The sequence below is a fragment of the Zosterops lateralis genome, assembly GCF_965231275.1.
Source record: "Zosterops lateralis genome assembly, chromosome: Z".
NCBI classification, from domain to species: domain Eukaryota; kingdom Metazoa; phylum Chordata; class Aves; order Passeriformes; family Zosteropidae; genus Zosterops; species Zosterops lateralis.
In genome coordinates, this window is record NC_139800.1 from 45240188 (window position 1) to 45259366 (window position 19179).

The 19179-nt window shown below is 44.0% G+C and overlaps 2 protein-coding genes across 7 annotated transcripts; one reads left to right on the forward strand and one right to left on the reverse strand.

Annotated features, from left to right (window-relative positions):
* Window positions 1-3831: 3831 nt before the first annotated feature.
* On the forward strand, window positions 3832-8682 carry LOC310923279 (uncharacterized protein; the record flags this gene model as incomplete). Of its 2 annotated transcripts, XM_083884495.1 has the most annotated exons (4): window positions 3832-4163; window positions 6601-6645; window positions 8294-8381; window positions 8491-8682. In XM_083884495.1, the coding sequence occupies 4 exons, from the start codon at window positions 3832-3834 to the stop codon at window positions 8542-8544; spliced, it is 519 nt and encodes a 172-aa protein (XP_083740621.1). In that variant the 3' UTR covers window positions 8545-8682. The 2 variants fall into 2 exon arrangements, 1 of the variants encoding a protein (XP_083740621.1); XR_014592574.1 differs by lacking the exons at window positions 6601-6645; window positions 8294-8381; window positions 8491-8682 and adding an exon at window positions 4560-4656 and having other exon boundaries at window positions 4066-4163.
* Window positions 4162-19023, reverse strand: FUT10 (fucosyltransferase 10). Of its 5 annotated transcripts, none has more exons than XM_083884492.1 (5): window positions 18952-19023; window positions 13126-13329; window positions 12159-12444; window positions 5989-6824; window positions 4162-4721 (listed from the first exon to the last, which is right to left on the reverse strand). In XM_083884492.1, exons 2-5 carry the CDS (start codon window positions 13204-13206, stop codon window positions 4497-4499), a joined length of 1428 nt encoding a protein of 475 aa, XP_083740618.1. In that variant the 5' UTR covers window positions 13207-13329; window positions 18952-19023; the 3' UTR covers window positions 4162-4496. The 5 variants fall into 5 exon arrangements, with proteins under 5 accessions (XP_083740618.1, XP_083740619.1, XP_083740620.1 ...); XM_083884493.1 differs by having other exon boundaries at window positions 13126-13332; window positions 18952-19012; XM_083884494.1 differs by having other exon boundaries at window positions 18959-18986.
* Window positions 19024-19179: the final 156 nt, after the last annotated feature.

Genomic DNA, 19179 nt, shown 5'->3' on the forward strand with positions numbered 1-19179 from the left:
GCTGTGCTGCTGACAAAACAGACTATCACGTGTTCTGCAAATGTGCACTACCAGCATCAAGATCTTTGCTTTTCTTTAATGTCTGCCACAAGCAAGAATTCAGCTTTGTTTCTCTGTAAATGCTGCATGAGAGAGGAAAGCTGGGATTTGAGCTCTGAAGACCACAACGCACAGTTGTGTGCCCACAGCATGGGATCAAGGTTTGTCTTGCACCGAAATGAACACAGTTAAAGTCTTCCTTTTATTTTTTAATCACTTCTTCAATCTTCAGCTTGCTGTTCATTTTCTAGGGCAAATATCCCATTGTGCTTTAATATATTCCAAGTACACCAATCTCGTATGATCTGCTGTGTTAACACCCCCACTAACCAGGCCCTTCCAAAGTGTTGGCTAATGTCAATGCTAAGGAGATTCTCAAAAAGCTAACAAATACGCAAAACTGAACCAATATGGGAAAAGCAGGTCAAGTGACCAGAGTTCAGAGGAGGAAAGAAATTTTAAACCTCAATTCTGTGCGCAGTTGGGATCAAAGCAATGTGACAGGCCCATCACTGGAGCGCTGCAGGAGGGCGTGGAGAAGGCAGAGCACTGTAGGCAATGGGCAGCCCAGCTGCACAGCACTGTGACATGAGACAGGGCACTGTTAAGGGCTCATGGATAATGGCCACAGGGTGGCCATACACAAGGGGTGGCATTGGGGCATCTGCTGTGGACAGCCTCAACAAGAGGTGAAGCAACTCTTAGGAAATTGAAGGAAGCTTCAAGATGGCAGGGGCAAGTGTTCCAAGGGCAAGTGTTCCCCACTAGCAATAGCTTCTGGAAGGGCCCTGTGCTGGGGCACAAAAACTTCACTGGGCGTGGAGCCAAATGGGCAGTATCTCCACTGGAGTGCACCATGGGCAGCACACACAGGGCAGGGAGAGCAGACAGCAGGGTCACTGACAGCTCAGCAACTGCCCAGGTCAGCAAGAATGAAACAGATGAAGATTGAGACAGAAGAAAAGGGAGCAGGCACAGGCATGGCACAGCACAGTGCGGACAGAGGCTTGGGACTTCAAAAGGTGTGACGGGAGGGACCAGTTGAGGCTTCTCCCAGCTCCTTCTCACGCTCATGTTAGCTGTTTCCCTGCAGCTTGATTCCAGAAACCACTGCATCAACCCAGAGCTTGCCTCGAGCACAGGGAGCCATAACCCAAGGAAGACAAGTTTGAGGTTCATCACTGTATTTTGAACACAGTGACAATGGAGAAATGTGAGCAAACGTTTGCAATGAAAAAAACTTGTGTTTTATTTCCCTACAAAACCAGATGTCACAAGGACAGGAGGTACAGGTGTATCAGAGGGAGCTGCTAGAAGGCAGAGGCTGGATGTAGGGAGGACAAGGGAGAGTAGGAAGGTTTAAAGCAACCTTGACTCTCATTTGTCTGTGCCCCTGTCCTAATTTTCCAAAGGAAAAAGTAGAAGGACCACCTCTAAGGCTGACATCCAGAGTCATCTCTTTCCCCAGACCTTCCCAGTCCCACCACAGAGATGCTGCAGATTTCTGAGACACCTCCAAGTTGAACACAAGCATCTCCTGAAGGGACACTCTGGTCTTGAAATTTTGTACTTCAAATACAAAGATCACTGTGGGCTCAGAGGCCACAAGTATTTATGACTCCAGGGGTAGTTGATGGGTATGGGTTCAGTGGAATAAATCCAAATCCGGTAGGAACTGTCTTTCTTCCTTATACACCACGCCAGAGGAAATCAGGACATCTTGTTACCAGTGGTAACCTCTTACAACCTCCCATATAAGAGGTTGGGAAGCATGCACTCGTTCATCCAGGATCAGCTGTTGTTTTTGGAAGTAGAGTTTTTCTCAACTGTTGTGCTATTGTCTTTCTAAAGCAAAAAGAAACCCAAAAAAAGAAGGACTGCACCATCTGTGTCTGCCAAACAAACTGGATCCGTCTGTTGGCTAGAAATGCAAACCTGCACATAGCAGGAAGGCTAGCACATCTGGCAACAAAAGAAAAATCTGCTTATTCCTTCTCAGAGCAGTAGAGGGAGAGATCAACCCAGAATTCAGCATAGTCAGTCTTTTTAACACCTAATTAGCCTGCACAAATTCTTGCCATAAATCTCCCACAGTGATGTTCACAGACCCTCCACCCAGCACAGGGAAAAAGATTCTAGGTGGTGATTAAAAAATGAAAAGTCCTTCCAAAAAAATTAAGTAGGTTGCTCTGAACTAGCTTGTAGGAGTTTACCCTGTAAAAAGAAGGTACTGTGAGAGGACTGACAATTTAACCACAGTACGCCTCTAGGCAACTGCTCTGGAGACTCCTCTTTCTACTGTGTATAGCAGTGGATGAACATGTTACCTCTTCTGAAACACAGCTGCTGATCACTAGAAGTATCAGAATGTGTGCTGCAATCCTTCTTTCCCTCACACTCCACCAAATTAAAATGAAGGATAATAAAACACTAAAAACTGAGATAAATATGTCATATCTTTGAATAATATCTATCTACAAGACTGCTCAAGATGGCCAGGATATGACAGATTCCACCATGAAAACAAAGAAAAAAAATCCAGTTGTGCAGTTCCTGAGGTCTTAAACAACATGGCTTTCAATTTTTGGCCAGGAAGTCAGCAGAACATCACAAAACAAACAAACACCACCACCACCACCACCAAGTAGTTAGTCCTTCATGATTTTTTATCATCCTGGGAGGTGAAACAGAGATTCAGAGCAACAGATGGGCATTCAGCAGTGCCCTTTGAAAATGTTTTGGGGATTATGTCCAGATTTCAGTCCTGATCTAGGGAAGCCAGTAAGTCCAGTGTTAATGTCACTTTCATGAACAGCTTCATTCATGAAGCCTAGTCATCATTTGCACTGCAGACCACTGGGAAAAGTGTTTAAGATTTGCCCGACAGACACTGTGTGTCACGTTAGCAAAACACTAGTGGTGAGAAATTTCAGTGGGCATACTTTGGTTAACCAAAACTAAATATATTCTCATAGAAACAATGACTGATACTAATGACCAACACTCTATTGTTCATGGCCACAAAACTCATCTTTTCTTTGACAGATTTAAAATTAAAAATTTAGCAGCAATTCATTGAGAAAATTTCTGGTGAGGAAACTTTTCCAAGGTAAGTAAACTTCACAGCTGAATTTCTAGATGTAAGTGCTATTCACATCTTTCTCCACTGCCACTATTTGGTGACCCCTTCATAGAACAGCCAGGTGTTTGACAGAAATTTTAAAATAGCCTGGTGCAAGGAACAATTCCATGGAAATTATCACAGGTGACAATTTGCCTTTCCAGCAATGTGAAGAACACTGGATTAGTAATTCCATTTGTCTGTGTCATATGTGGGCATGTGTATGAATGAGCGTCACTCATCTGAACAGCTCCGCACTGTTACTGCCAGTTTGCAGATCCTCCTAAAGTTGACTCCTCCACAGATTGAAGTTGAAAGAACTTGGGAAGAAAACTGCAGCAGTCTAAATACCAGGCAAAGGTGTGCCCATGGCAAATGATGATTCAGATCACCAAATTTTATTCTTTGTCAGATTATGTAATTTGAGGTTTTGTGTGTTAAAACAGGAAGGCTGCATACATCTCCTTGGGCCTAGTGAAGACTTCAGCACCAGTGGACTTTGTATTATCCCTGCCCTTTTAATAATGTAATTTCATGTTTATACATGATACAAATATCATCATCAGAATACAAATACATCATCAGAAAGGCAAGAAGATAAGTCAAATTGAAGCCCACCCTATTTCTGGGGAGTAGAGATACTCATGTGCTCTGCTTATTTTTAGCAAAAGATGGTGGGTAAATCTGAGCCAGCACGTTTTTCATTCAATCTGTCCCTGGACACCAACAGATGGTGCTTCCTCATGCCAGCCACTAACGTACGTTACACTGGCACTCAGTGTCAGGACACAAAGCCCGTCAAGTCTCTGCCTAAATCTGCTGATGCCAGGAAATTTGATAATAAACAGCTAGCCAGGGACAAAGTCTCAATTTTTCAGTCTACCTCCAAAGCAGCACAGAAGCTGTGCCTGTGCAATGGTGTCAACTGCTCTGCACCTTGTGGCTATCAATATAGCAAAGGAGGGTCCTGGACTGGGGAAAAAGGGGTCGTGAGACCAAGCAGGTATGTATCTAAAGATGGAAGGAGAGCCATCTGCTTCAGGGTAACTAGCTGTGTGCTTAAATCTGGGCTTTGAGAATCCTGACAGCCAGGATCTTAATGTTCAAACGTTTGAACAAATGACAATTAATAAAAATCATTCCAAATATGAATATATGTGCATATATCACTTGGCAGAATGATTTTACTGTTTAGCATTTCTTAGTGCGCCTTGGGCACTGAACATACTAAATTCAGTCTCACGGGTCTACTAATCCTAAATTATAAGGTCACCGCAAAAGAAAATTCCACAGAACTCCTCTGAGGAGCTCACTCTGTTTTACAGGTCTGTTGTGTTTATTCTTTGAATACAAGCATCCAAAATTCTTCAGCTGTAAAATTCTTGTTCCTTTCCACCAGGTGCCTCAGTGCCCAGGCTTCTTTCTTGGATTGCTCAAAGCTTGGTATCCACATCTTTCGGAGAGAAATCCAGCCAGGGTTTGAAGATGAGAACCAGAATGCCTCTGGTTTGGGGCAGCTCAGATGATTAACCTGAGCCTCCCACCTCTGGGGCAGCCATCCCTGGCAATGAAGACAAATAAAAGGTGTTATTCAGGGATTCAGGCAAACAGAGAAGAAAAGTGCTATGCCATCAGTAAACTGTCAAATCACACCAGTTACACTTTTCTTCCCACTGCAGGCTCTACTCATGTCCCTGTGGAAGGCCTCCCCTAAGTGTCTGGGACAAGATCAATCATGCTGACTCTCAGATAAGGTTTGGCTGCAAATGAGCAGCACCAGCCCACAAAAAAAAAAAAAGAAATTAGAAGGCAAGGAGTTATATTATCATCATTATATTCTGTTTTCAACTCAAATATGCACACACTTTCTTTTTATCAGGGAAAAAAACAAGCCGTGAATCTGGCCAGAAGAGTAAACTGGCCTTCATAATTTCATTGACTAGAGAGCCACAAAAGCATGAGGAAGGAATATGTGTATCCATCTATTCTCTACCTTTCCATGGCTGCATGGAAACTAACTCAAAGAGAGGACATATGTCCAGATTTGCACTGGTCTCAAACAGCAAAGTCTGGCTAAGTGTAATGCTTTCCAGTTTGTAAATCTCATCACTTCAGCTCACCTTAATGACTTCAAAAGTTTTCTCCATCTCCCTCCTACTGGCTGATCATTTAACGTATTGCTCAGATGGTGATCAGCTAAAACTATAAACACAAACACGCAACCTTGTTTAAAAATTGTTTCAGTGTTTAGTCACCATATGTGGCTGCAGACAATGGGTTTGAATGTACCCACATATATATAGAACCAGACAGCCATAGAGTGCTTAAGACAGATCAGAACATAGGAATCTCTAGTTCAGTTCCAACTTCCAAACAGGTGTACCCATATCAAACTGCCTAGGGAAAAATTGAGTTTAGTTGCCTCCAAGGACAGAGATCCCACAACCTTTCTGAGCAACCTTTTTCCAAATGTTCCAGGTCATCTGAAGAAGGTCAACATGTTAGGCTACTTTCTGCAACATGAAAAAAATCTTCTCCCGGAACAACTCAAGCATTTGGCTGAAAATGACCACAGCTCAGTGGTCAATGTCACGCGCTCAAACACTGCACTGCAGCACTGTGAGGAACACCCATTCTGGTTGTGCACCTGCACTTTTTGCCAATATCTGTTTGTATGAGGATGCACAGTCCAGTGGCACTGGAATATTGTGGCCGTCAGCTAGCTGTTAACCAAAATCTGAAATCTGTTAACCAAACTTCCTGGGACAAACCTGACCCTAGTGCCATTTTAAAGCCTCTCTGAGAAACAAACACAAATTCACACATACCTTTTCTTTCCGTCTGATGTTCTCCCACACTCTGTTACAAACCATGCACTCAAACGTGTCAATGTAATTGTCCTGGGTGATATCTTGCACTCCCCACTTGCGTTCCTTCATTGCTCTAAGCAGTCTTGGGTTGGAAATGTCCCCTTTCAGTTTCCATTGTAAGTAGGACTCATATTCTTCATCATTTGCATCCAGTGTTTTGATATAATGGGCCAGATCCCGAGGATGTGAAAAACTGGATACCAGGATTGCACTCTTGTTACTAGGAAGCCAGTCTACAATGCTGGGAGATCCAAAGTACACTGGCACCACTCCCAACTTCAGTGGCCGCCAGAGTTTTTCAGTGATGTAATCTTCACAAACAGCATTTTCAAAAGCAAGAATGAACTTGTACTGTGCCAGTATTTTTAAGAAGTTTCCATCATCCATGGTAGCTGGATTTCTGAGATGCTGAGGAAGGTCTCTGTTATGCAAACATTCCCCATAAGAGTCTACTTCAATGTGGCACATCAGCTCACGCACGTAGCTGTCCCGGTCAGAAGGGGGGTTGCAGTCAGATTGCACGTACACCAGTGGTGCAAGCCTTTTCCTCAGGCTGTTTTTCATCTGCAGGGGGATCATGAACCTCAGTGACTTCAGGACCTCTACACCCTCAAGGTACTGAGTGGTCAATGGCAGGTGAGAGTGGCGGCTAAATGTCGCAGTGTGGTTGAATAAGGTGATGGTTGCTTCATGGAAGAGTTTGTAGTTGTTTTTTGGTGACTCTTCATGAAAAAGGGCCCAGTCATGATATTCTTTACGAGGGAGAGGTAAACTGTCTATACTGAAGTCAGTACCTAGACAAAAGCAAATAGTGTTCATCCTGCTCTTATCTGTCACGTGACACTAACTACAATGACACAGAATTCTAATTTTAATTCAGTATCAGCCATCACATTTCTGACACTATAAGGCAGTGTCAGTTATTTCAAAGAACACAATTAATGCAAAGGCACAAGAGCATAATGGCAGATAAAACTGAATTTCACAGCGTAAGAATCTAGAGAAGTGGGATCACTAGTTAGTATTAGAAGTGGTTTCCTTTTATGTTGTATTAGTTTAAAGGCCCTCATTTCAAAGGATCACTAGGAATTTCGTATTTTAATGCACTAAAATGAGACTAGTAAGATGTTTAATAACCCCCTGGTTCTCTAAATAGGGGAACAGATGGTATTTCCTCTGTGATGTGAGGAAAACAGTTTCTAAAGAACTCAATTTGGTTCTAGTAATAAAACAACTAAAAGAATGCTGAAATCCTGGACAGGATTAAGAAGAAAAAAAGAATTACTTCAAGTCTTGAAAAGACTTTGTACTGTAGAGACTTAGGAAGCCAAACTATTAACTTTTCAAAGAGAAAATTAAGAGGTGATGTATCACAGCTGCCTACCAGATGCATAAAGAAGTAGCTTCTGGCAGAAGACAACTCCTCAAAGTAATGCCAACAGTAGAAGAAGTATCATGTCTAAACTCTAAGAGCAATCAACTGCAAAAATTGGGAAAACTGTGGTAGAAACCTTAGGAAAAACAAAATTACTTTTCTCAAGGGCTGGGCTGTGCAAAACTAAGTTGAAAGTACAGATTGTTAATGCAACCCTTGCCCTCCCTTCACTGCTACTGCACTGCACTGTTAAAACCAGCCTTACTGCAGATTAAATGCAAACTTGCCCTATTTCTGTCAAGGTACTTCCTCACTGTCTTAGAACCGTATCTGTTTTCTACTTAAGTAAAGGCACTGAATATACAAAACTTCTAGTCAGTATTGTCAAGCAACAGAGGTTCAAAAACTGAAACAAACACTGAAGAGCTGGTTTAGAAAACATCAATAATTTTTATCTTCAGATAAACTACCATCTGTGGCAACCTAACCTTTGTGTAACAAACTCCATGGCTGATTGTATCTAGGACAATTGGGAATATAATGTCTTAGACAAGTTGTGTTCAAGCCAACTAAGGGGAAGGGCCACTTAGCAGCAGATTTTGTGGAGGCAGGATAATGCTTTCTACATGCCAACTTCCCTCTTTCACCCTCTTTTCACAGAGATGCACAGTCACAAGAAGCAGGGTCAAAAAGTGGCCATACTTCTACAGGGGGCTATGGACTGCAAACAACCACAAAGCACCCCAAGTTTTATCAGGAAGTCTCCATCAGAAGACTGCACATGCCTAACACTGTTGCATCAGACACAAAAATTCCCACCCTGGGAAGGGATCTAAGTGTTCCCATGACAATTCAAATGTATATAACCCAGCACACTCTGTTTTGCAGGCCCCCAATGAATAAAGACTGCAACCATCACTCTTATCACGGACGTCCAAATTACAATGATCAAGAATCATCACTGGATCCATTAGAGGTGGTATTTTTCATCTTCACCATCTACTTCCTTCCAGTTATTCCTTCTTCCTCTTTCTCTCTTTCTTTTTCTTATGTATTTTCTTCATGAGATTTTTATATTTTTGTAGGAAAGAATCAGAAGAGCTACATGCCTCCTTTCCACTGCAAATAAATTGTTTTGAAATAAACCTGGCTGATATGTACATACCAGTCATTCAGAGCTGTTTCACTTGAATTCACCCAAGGGATCTACCAACAGGAACCTCAATTACCTTCCCTCAGAGGTGGGTCATAACATCATTTCACTAAAACTTACAGCTTCTCACTCTCCATTCTACCCCTGAACTCAAACCACTGACAGCAAAAAGAAGGGGGTGCTAGCAGAAGTCTTACACAAAATACTGATCTAAAAACTAAGATAATAAAGAATATTTTTAAAATGTGCCCAGTGGTCCTTGCAGCTGTATAAGCCTGCCAAAATGACTCCAAGGACGACCTTATAAAACTAATACGAGACTTCATTACTGCAGCAGAGATAGAAGTTAGCTGTCAGTAATATAAAAATCTCCTACAGAACAAAATCCTCCAGGAGCATCAGGTGAGGTTTTTTTAAGGCCAGTAAACATCGACCTTCTGTCTTCTACTCCAGTCCTAAGTCTTCAGCAGTAAAAGGATGAAAAGCTATGCCACACAATTAAAAATGCTACTTCCTTCTTCTGGTTTTGATGTGTTATCTTGGTTTTGATCTGTTATTTTGTGACAGATGGTGACAAAAACTAAAAGTTAATTAAATTGTCATGGAGAAATTCATAAAGTCTATCTGGCTTTGAAAACACTTTGTTCTAAGTGATGCCAAGAAGAGAAGCAACAGTGCATACCTACAATAATGAAAGGCTGTGCATCAAAATCACAGCACTGCAGCTTGGTCTCTTACAAGGGTGCTCCCTCTTTCAGGTAATATTGTAGGGAAAAGAGGGTGGAAATGCAGGCAAGAATGAGAGATAGACAAAAAGGCAACACATAAAACTTACCAAACTCAGAGACGGTTAAGTCAGACAAAGAGAAACTTGAAGAAAAACGCACTGTAAAATCACAGGATCTCAAAATAATTTAGGTTGGAAAAGACCTCCAAGATCATCAAGCCCAACCTTTGACCAACTGCCATGTTGTCAACTAGACTAAGACATGACCAGCTGGTTCTTGAACAACCCCAGGGATGGTGACCCACTATCACCCTGGACAATCCATTCCATTGTTTAACAATCCTTTCCACAAAAAAAATTCTCCTGATGTCCAACCTGAACCTTCCCAGGTCCACCTGAAGGCTGTGTCCTCTCATCCTGTCACTGGCTGCCTGGGAGAAGATTCCAACCCTCATCTGGCTACAGCCTCTTGTCAGGGAGTTGTAGAGAATGATAAGATCAAACCTGAGCCTCCTTTTCTCCAGGCTAAACAATCCCAGTGCTCCTCACTGAACTTCTTTATCCAGACCCTTCCCCAGCTTTGATGCCCTTCTCTGGACATGCTCCAGCACCTCAAAGTCTTTCTTGAAGTAAGGGGCCCAAAACTGGACACAATACACATCCGAGCACATCAGAATGACTGAATTCAATATAACACTTAACCAATCTCAGCAAGAAGACAAAAAGGATTAAAGAGGAGATGACATCAGCATGCCCTCATCCCATGAGATTAAGGAAATAAGGAAGCATATGATGGAACTAAAAAAAGCACCAAAATACTAGAATTACGAGCAATTTCACTGCCTAGCTATTAATTTGAACCCCTCAGATATGCAGAAGAGAAAGATATTTGCTGCTAGAAGAAGTTAGGCATTTTAGAAGACATCTTCCGTTCAGAAGTCATATTCCAAGAACTCAGTGCTCTAGTACAGAACAGCTGGACATCCTCTCTTAGGAACAACACACCCGATGCTCTGACAGATCCAGCTCATGCTGACTCAGTCACAGTGACAGCTCATGCTAAATACTACACTATGAATTATGTGACACTGAAAAGGTGGAGTTGGGAATCCCTCCCAAAAGTAGAGATGAAGTCTAGCAATGGGATGCCACACCTCATTTCGAAACATAAGATGGGGCAACACTTGACAAAGTTCTCCCCTACACTGAGAGGCTCCCCAGGCCAGGACAGTGAGCTGGGACAAGCCACAGAAAAACTGGTGTCCCTAAAAAGCAGGTTTGCTGGAAAACATCTAGACCCTCTATTTTTCCTCAGTACTTTTCTTTATTTTTGGATCATTCTTCTTTTGACTAGTTTACTGACCAAGTACTGGGGAAATCATTGCATTTTCTTTGGAAGGTGAAACTGTGCTCTGATCCAGCCTTAGCATGGAAATTCAGATATTCAAATTTTCACTCAGCAGGCTCTTGAAAGGAAAATCTGTAAAAGTAAAATATACCTTTTTTGCAGAGTCACAGCTCACTGAATCATGGAAGAAGGGAGAGAGGGAGAGAAAGAGAGAATGAGAGGAAAACACACTCTCTCTCTCTCTGTTTTGACATTGTGAGATCATTTATTGTGATTTTAAAATAAGTAAAAATTTTTGCATATTTTGACACTTTTTGTTATGAAGTTCACAGCCGGCATCACTAGAAAAAGAAAAAGAAAATCCTACAGGGAGCCTCTTAAGGCCAGTATAAAGTGTCTTTTAAAAATATGAGAGTAAACTCTGTCCAAAAGCCTGCTAAAAATGAAAAATAACAATCCTTCTAATGCTGAAAAAGACAAGTTAAATTACTATCAGAGACCAAAATCACCAGATTTTACAGCTTTCCTGTGATGCAATCCAGCTTTCTTTGTCATTAATTGGGTCAGCTTCTCATTCCTTTGCTGTTATTCCTTTGCTTTCATGCTTAACCACTACATTTTCTGACAAAGCTGACCTACTTGAAGATCTAAAAAGACTAGCGATGAGAAGTTTTTGTTTCACTGCTAGCAACCAAGCTTCTTTCCTTCTTTCCTATATTTCCAGTCCATCTGTATTCAGATTGAGAGAAAGAAATTCAGCATCCCGATTTATTTCCAGACAAAAGATCTGAACATACCAGTCAGAGAAAAGCATTTGAATTTACTTTTCCACCTCAAACTCAGGTTTCCTTTCAAAAACAGCTGTGTGGAGGAAAAGAACAAAATTGATGAAGTAAAGTCTACTTTGAAATGATGCATCTTTTATGTTTTGTAGACTCACTTCACAGTGTATGTAATGGGAAGTGCAGAGCCAGAGCACAACAGAAGGTTGAACTAGCTGCTGCTCCCTGTACAGAATCAATAGATTTTTTTCACCACTTTCCATTTAGAAAAGCTAGCAATTTCTTGGCACACGAAAACACTTCAGAGGAGTTGCACTGTTACCAAAGAGTGCATTGTTTTTAGACAAAAGACTTGCACAAGTGCAACAAAGGCCTTGTAGAACTTCTGCTATGGGTGACAAGCCAGAAGACTGGAAAAAGTTGGCTTGATCTCAGACTGTCTTTAAATGCCTTGGCAATTACATGAAATTGTCTTTTCTCCCATGAACAGGGAGTACGTGTGATTGGGAAGCAGCATGAGACAAGGCATCAGTCATACCACAGATATGCATGGTCACTTTTCGGAGTACTTCTACAGAGCAGTAATGGTATCAGCACCAGGCAAATGGCACCAGGCAAATTTAGCCCAATGAGCTGCATAAATTTCATGTTCTAAGTCATTGTCACCTAGAATATTTAATCTCTACAGGGGAAGAACTAAGCTGGAGGAAAAACTACTTCTTTCAAAACAAACAGATTCTTACCATAGAAGAGAAATGCTCTTGTCATCTGATTGTGCTGGTAAGTCTTATTGATAGTAAAGAAACATACATCCTCTCCACACCGACTGAATCTCCCTGTCTCTCCAGTCAGTGGAGACCACCAGAGCAGGACAGGATAGCGATTTACATCAGACTCTGTCTTGAAGCTGCTGTGAAGTTCCTGCTTCTCAAACTGAAAAGCATGTCTCTCTCCAGGCTTTAATGGGCTGCTGTGTAAACTGGAGATTACTGACCACTTATTCTCTGAATTGCCAAGTTCGGTGATAACCTTCAGGGAAATAAACACACAGATCACAATGTGTCACTGTCATTAGCCAGGACATCTGCTTGCAAACCAGAATTTAAGTATCAAGCACTAATGTATGTCAATCAAATTGGATGCATTTCACTGACTGCAGACATCAGGTCATCTTGCATCCGAACAGCAAAAGCTTTAATTTGAAATTGTAAGGAGAGGGCAGGAAATACATTTCTGTACTGAGATATGGCCACATCACATGTAACTTAACACACAACTTCTGCTTTCTCCCTGGAAAATGCACAGGAAAGAAAACAGCCCTTCTTCAGTAGCCAAGTTTCTTCTAAAAATTAGCTGTTAAAAAACCCTTGAAGTTTTCGTGTCTCTATGGGTCCAGCTTTGCCCCCCAGCCATGTGAAAAGAGGAGGCAATGCTGGATAGAGGGAGTGCAGCATGGCATGGTATGTTGCAATATTCCTGAGAACCTCCTCCAGGAGCTAAGGATGTATACAAGAAATGTATTCTCTGGGTTATGTCACTTCCAGAGTCACCTATCACCACAAGGCCAATGCTGCTAACAGAGTAACTCCTGGTGAAGCAGAGACTAGCATGGAAAATATCTGTTGCCTCTCTCATCTGACTTGTGAAAAGCAGAATTGTGTCCTGCTTTGACAGCAATCTCATACATACCCCACCCCCTTGCCCCTGTACCTGGAGCATCAGCACAAGGAAAAAGGCAGCTGCAAAGCAGAAGCAAGATGCCCAAAGTATCTTCCGTCTCATCCTAATCATACTGCACTATCAGGCCTGCCAGAGCAGTTACATCTAGGCATTTGGAAGGTCAGCTTGTCCGAAGTCTTCACTCTTTACTGCTGGGCTTTCCCACTTTATTCTTATTGCTCTCCATGGTGACTGCTGCTGAAAAAAGAGTAGAGCATCAACACAGACAGCCCCTTCAAAGCTCAGTGGTTAGTTTCATGTCCACCCATAGCCTTCTGTAGTTGCCAGAGCCGCATTTTCAGCCAGGTATCCAGAAAGCAGCCTGCACAAGACAGCACTCTTGCTTACAAAGCCCCAGGCACCTACTCTCCCTGTGGTCATCCTAGACATCCTCTCATCCTTGTAGTCAGTGTAAGGAATGCTGATGGCACTGCACAGTACAGTGTGAGAAGGGCCACTGATTTCATGAGTTTCAGACGTCAAGCTGTGCTGCTTTTCAGCAGACCCACAAACAGAGGCACAATGAAAGACTTTACTTCTCTGGCCAATCTCTGAAAATGCTCCCAAAAAAGGCACATAACTGCCTGGCCTTGGACTTACTGCACTTGAGTCTTCTGGGACTTCACGTGCATAAAGAATGCAAATAGAATATGTTCCATGTCCAAAGCATAGAAAAAGTAACCATACAATACACACACAAATTCTGTCCACACCTAAACTCACTTAAATTTAACAAGGTCCCCTTTCTGAGTAATCTGCACCTGTGTTGGTCTGCCACTCTTCAAATAACTTTCCCTTCCCCAATGCTTTTTCTGGTTTTCATTGCATGATGGATGTTTCTGTACAAAAATCCCAAGTCCTGGCAACAGAAGAAGTTGTAAAATTCCAGTCATGTCTTGAAAAATAAAAAATAAAGGATGGTAGAAAGATAGGACTGTAGCACTCCACAAAAAGAGAAGTTTGAAAATGTGGGTGTTCTGAAAGCTCAGAAAGCAGAAACACATGCACAAAATGTTTAATAAATTGCTATTTTAGAGCTCCTCTCTTTCAGAGATATGACTGAAATTTATGCTAGTTTTCCTGCCAGCTTTTCCTCCATCTTAATCCCAATCACAAAGTTCTAAAGACCTGACAAAGAGTGATGGGTCCCAAACCTACTGCTTGCTGTAGTACTATCATGGTGGTGCTGACAGCTAGAGGAAAACGACTATCCTTTTTCTGCTCCCACTGACACGAGTTCATCCCTTTCCCTCGAACATCAGAAAGGCATCTTCAGCAAAAGCTGACACGAAACCCTGCTGTGCAATTCTGTTCTACACCGGCCAGCTGCTTTTGAAGGTCTGTGTGGGTGTGAAAGTGCATGGCTGCCAGTTAAGCTTCTCAGATCAGGCAGGATTTTCTACAAAGCCTCTGCACCTTCTGTGCCTCCTGAAGTACAGCCAGAAAGGGGCACCAGGAGGAGAAGGGGATGAATTCTGCCCACTGCTGCACTGGCACAGCTCGAGCTGGACAGTATTTTTAACACCTTATCTTCCCAGGCCAGTGCATGACAAAAAGAAAGATTCTGATGAACCACTGAATACTACCCTAACCCCTGCCCTGGTAAAAGAGTAGAAGTAATCATCACATTTTTAGGTTCTAGAGAGGGAACTGCCCACAGCATGGGTGTGCTGCACCTATTGGCCCAGGGTATCACACTGAGCCACGGCTTCATTTTTGCATCTGCGGCGCCCAACATACATGCAATTCTTCTGGCCAACGCTGCGGTGCGTACTTAGACTGGGCCAGGCAAGGCTCTGTCCCGTCCCAGCTCCACTGACACGGATGACCTTTGCAACGCCTTCCCACCTCGGTCAGGCTGAGCGGAGGCCCTGAGGACTTGATAAAAGAAGGATAAATCACCACTCCAGACTGCCCTGCGGGAGCAGCAGCTCCCTGCAAATCCTCCCAAACTTCCTGCCAGCTCTTCCCGCCGCCTCTCCTTCCAGCTCTCTGTAGCCGCAATTCTCGGGGCTCAGCACCCCAGCCAGGGTTTTTCCTGCTCCTCGAAACGCCCCTTCTCTTCCCGAGGCTCTGCGCCGGCCCTGCTCCCGCCGTGGGTCGGGCATCCTCCCTCCGGCCGGCGCCCGCCGCCGTACTCACCCCGAGAAACTCGCTCCCGCCTCACTGCCGCCGTCCCTCTCTGGCCAGGTGTGAAGGGGTTTGGGATGTTTTGCTGCTGTTTTTTAACTTTATTTAGTGCACGCACTTGGGGCGCAGAGCGCGGGGGCGGCGCGGTGCCTCCCTCCGCCCAGCGCGGGGCGGGGAAGGGAAGGGCTCGGCTCTGCCCGCGGTCCCCCCGGGCCTGCACAGGGAATGCGGAGGAGTCGTCGCCCTGAGAGCGGCATCGCTTCCACCCGGCCCCACCGCTCTTCTGCAAACCCTCACTGCAAGACCTCACCCCATTCCCAAAAATAAATCCGCCCCTGACACCGATTCCTACAGCTGTTTGCATAATCGCGCGCCTTGCGGTTTTGTGGGGGTTTTTTACAACAGTGCTGGTGCTATCCTGACGGAGACTGTACGGAGACTGCATGAGGCCAGCGGCCAGTCAGAAAGAGAAATGCGTCACGGCAGCTGGGAAGCCCTGAGGAGCTGGGAGAGCCGGGCCGATGCATCCCTGGTCCCCCCGGCGCAGCCAAGACCGTGCCTTGCTTCCAGCGTTGCCGAGGCATCCCTGCGGGTCCGTGTGTACCGACCAGGGAACGGCCCTGGCTGCCCGCTCGGGGCTTCCTGAAGCTGGGAAACACTTTGTGCACCTCTTGCTCTTTGTAGATGTTTACTCCAAAAGCCTGTTTCTGTTAGCTCGGAGCAGAGACCGTACTTACGCACCTGATACAGACTTAGGAACCACCCACTCCTGTGTATGTAATTCATACACTTTTGTTTAACACAGAAATACCTGACACCTACACGCTTCTCCACAGGTACTTATATTTAAACACAAACACTTGAACTTGAGGTATCTGCTGTTTCTAACCCAGACATGGCAGGCAGGGCTGGTTGCAAGGGGCTGATTACCTGAGGGAGTGGAGGGAGGAAGGATTCCAGAGAAGGCAGAGAGGACACCTGCAACTCAACTGAAATGCACGACTGATAAAACCTGTAGAAATTATATGCACACAGCTCATCTCCTTACTCTGGATGTGTAATGCTGGCAGGCTTCCTGAGAGAATCAGAAGGGTACCCAGCAGGCAACCAGCCCTCTGCAGCAGTGTCCATGACCCTTGCCATGCTTGCTCTGTCCTCTTTCCACTACAGCTATTCTTGCCCATAGCCCCTTTGGAGCAATACCCACCTCTTATTGCACGTAATGCACCAGAGAGCTCCGATTTCTCTCTGAACTACCAGTCTTCTCTTAAGAGGAAAACTAGCAACTGACACTCCAGTGCTGGGACACGCAGATTTACTTATGCTCCAGTCTTTGTTTAGTGATTAATCCCAGCTCTTGTCCTGGTTTTTGCTTCCTCGTGAAGGTTTTAGCTGCTGGAATCATATTTTTAAGTAGAAGGTTTCAGGCTGGGTTTTAATGTTGTTTTTGAAGTGTGTTTACAAATATGCGACCTGGAACATGATGGATCTCCACTCACTTTAAGTCATGAGGGATGCAGCAAGAATCTCCAAGTATTATTTTGCAAAGCAGATTCATATGAAAGCAGAATCCTCCTTTTGCAGGCCTAATTCAGAGAGCCTAGAGGCTGTGAAGACTGAAGTTAGCATGGCACAATGAGTGTGTAGTTCAGTAAATTAAATTGAGTGGTTGGAAGTGGATCAGAGACCTGGTATGGCTAATGGAAGGACTTCCTGTGTTCCCACCGGGTTTAGATCTAGTCCATAATTTCAAACTTAGTTATATTCCTGGCTTTCACATTTTCTCAGTTGGCAGACTCCTAAATTGCTCTCATGAGGAAAAAACTTAATTGTAAAATGCTTCAGCTTCCTTCAACAAGTTTGACTTTTTTCAGTTACTGTCCCTAAAACCTTTAGAAGCAATCCACAGACACAATAACCTAGTTTCAGACTGAAAATGCAGAAGTGAGTCCTAAGAGCAGTCCGGAGGGATAGGTGTATGATCTGCTGTCCATCCCATGCCATAAGGAAGCTGTTCTTGGATGAGCTCAATCCAGTGGCTGCCATCAGAAAGGCTCACCTTGGTTTCTTGTCCTGTTACGCCACTCTGAGGAAATAAGCTTTTATTGCAAGATCTGGCTTGTCTGTAATCCATGTTAAGTAGCAGGTAAAAACTATACCAGCACAAGCAATGGAAGGGCCAGATAATCACACAGGAATTCTGGATGGAAATTACCCAAAAAACCACAATTGTTGCTCAAATAGCAGAGCTAATAAACTAGATTTCTTAAAGATCCACATCTCATGGTGCCCCCTGTCCATGGAGAGGTATTGGTATCTAACAAATTCTCAATGCAACTTGTCTTTCCATGGGTCAGGAACAGCAGCTTTTCTTTCTTCTCCGTCTCTTACAAACAGGATTTATTGCATTTGAGGTTTCTCTCATTCATATGTACACATTTCCTCTGATCTGATTTCTAATGCACATTTCCTCTGATCTGTTTCTAATGCACATTGTTTCTTTTTGCCTTTGTTCTTCCTCTCTTTTTTAATTATTCTGCATTTTAGAATATTTTTCTTTCACTCAGGTTCTGCTGGATATCTTCTCTGTCTCTAAATATGCCTATTTCCTTCCTGTTGTACTCATAGTCCTGTTATTCAAAGTAGCCTTTCAGTAGATTTCTCTGGTTTTTATCCTCCACTGTATTAGTATAGTCTAACTACTGCAACACCCAGAAGCAGCAACTACACTATGTATACCAAAGAGTCACTGTACTAACATCTTGGCAGGAACAAATGAAGTTCTCAGAATAAAACAGGGCAGATGAAAAGGCAGGGAGACAAGGAAAGCAGAGTTCAAGTGACTTCCTAAAGGAGACAAAGCTTCTCAGTGACACAAGATTCTTCCTTGTCCTGGATCCTGTGTCTCAATTTGCAGCTGTGTATTCCTAACTCCCTCATTGTTACTGTTGGCACCATTCTTCTTTCCATAAAGTCACTGTAAAACATGTGACACACTCAACAGCCCTTTCAACTTAAGCAGCTCAAAATTAAAGACTTTAACCATTTCCACCACCTATGGAATGATTTGCCACCTCCCTGAGAATACAGTACTTCCCTGAGTACTTCCCTGAGTACAGAACACCTCCCTGAGATGCAGATGTATGCACAGCCCTTGTTACTACTCATGTCTGCCTGTCTGTAATCCTCTCCATGCTAATGCATCTCAAAACGCCCAAGATTACAAACCCCTACACTGCATCAGCTGTTCTCTCTAACAACTGTCTTCAGTTCAGCTACTTTGTCCTGCTGGCCAACACCACATCAGGGGATCACAGAATCATTTAGGTTGGTAAACACCTCTGAGATGGTTCAGTCCAACCTGTGACAGAACACCATCTGCCAGACTATGGCCCAGTCTCCCCTGGGTAGTCCACTTCAATGTCTAATCACATTTTCTGCGAAGAAATTCCTCCTGATGTCCACCCTGGTGGACAGTTCTCCTGGTGCAGTTTAAGACTTTGTCCTATCACTGGTTGCCTGGGAGAAGGGCAATTCCCACGGAGCTATACCCTCCTTTCAGGAAGTTGAAGAGTAATAAGGTCTGCCCTGAACCTCCTTTTCTCCAGGCTCCTGCTGGGTCTGCTGCCTTCTCCAATTCCACCCACTGGTGAGAAGTGGCTGTTTCAAAACCTTCTCCAGTTTCACCTTTTACCGTGGCCAGGCTCCTGCGCCTTGTCCTGTCAGATCCCCCGAACCAAAGATGGCGCCCCGCGTTTCGCTGCCCTGTGCGCTCTCCGTGCGGGCAGCCGGCGGGAGTGCCCCTGGCGGACGGACACAAGGCCCGCAGCTTCCGCCAGCGGCCACACGCGCCCTCCGCGCCAGGGGGGGCGCTGTCCGCCCGCGCCGCCGCTCCGCCCCCGCCTTTGTGGTGCC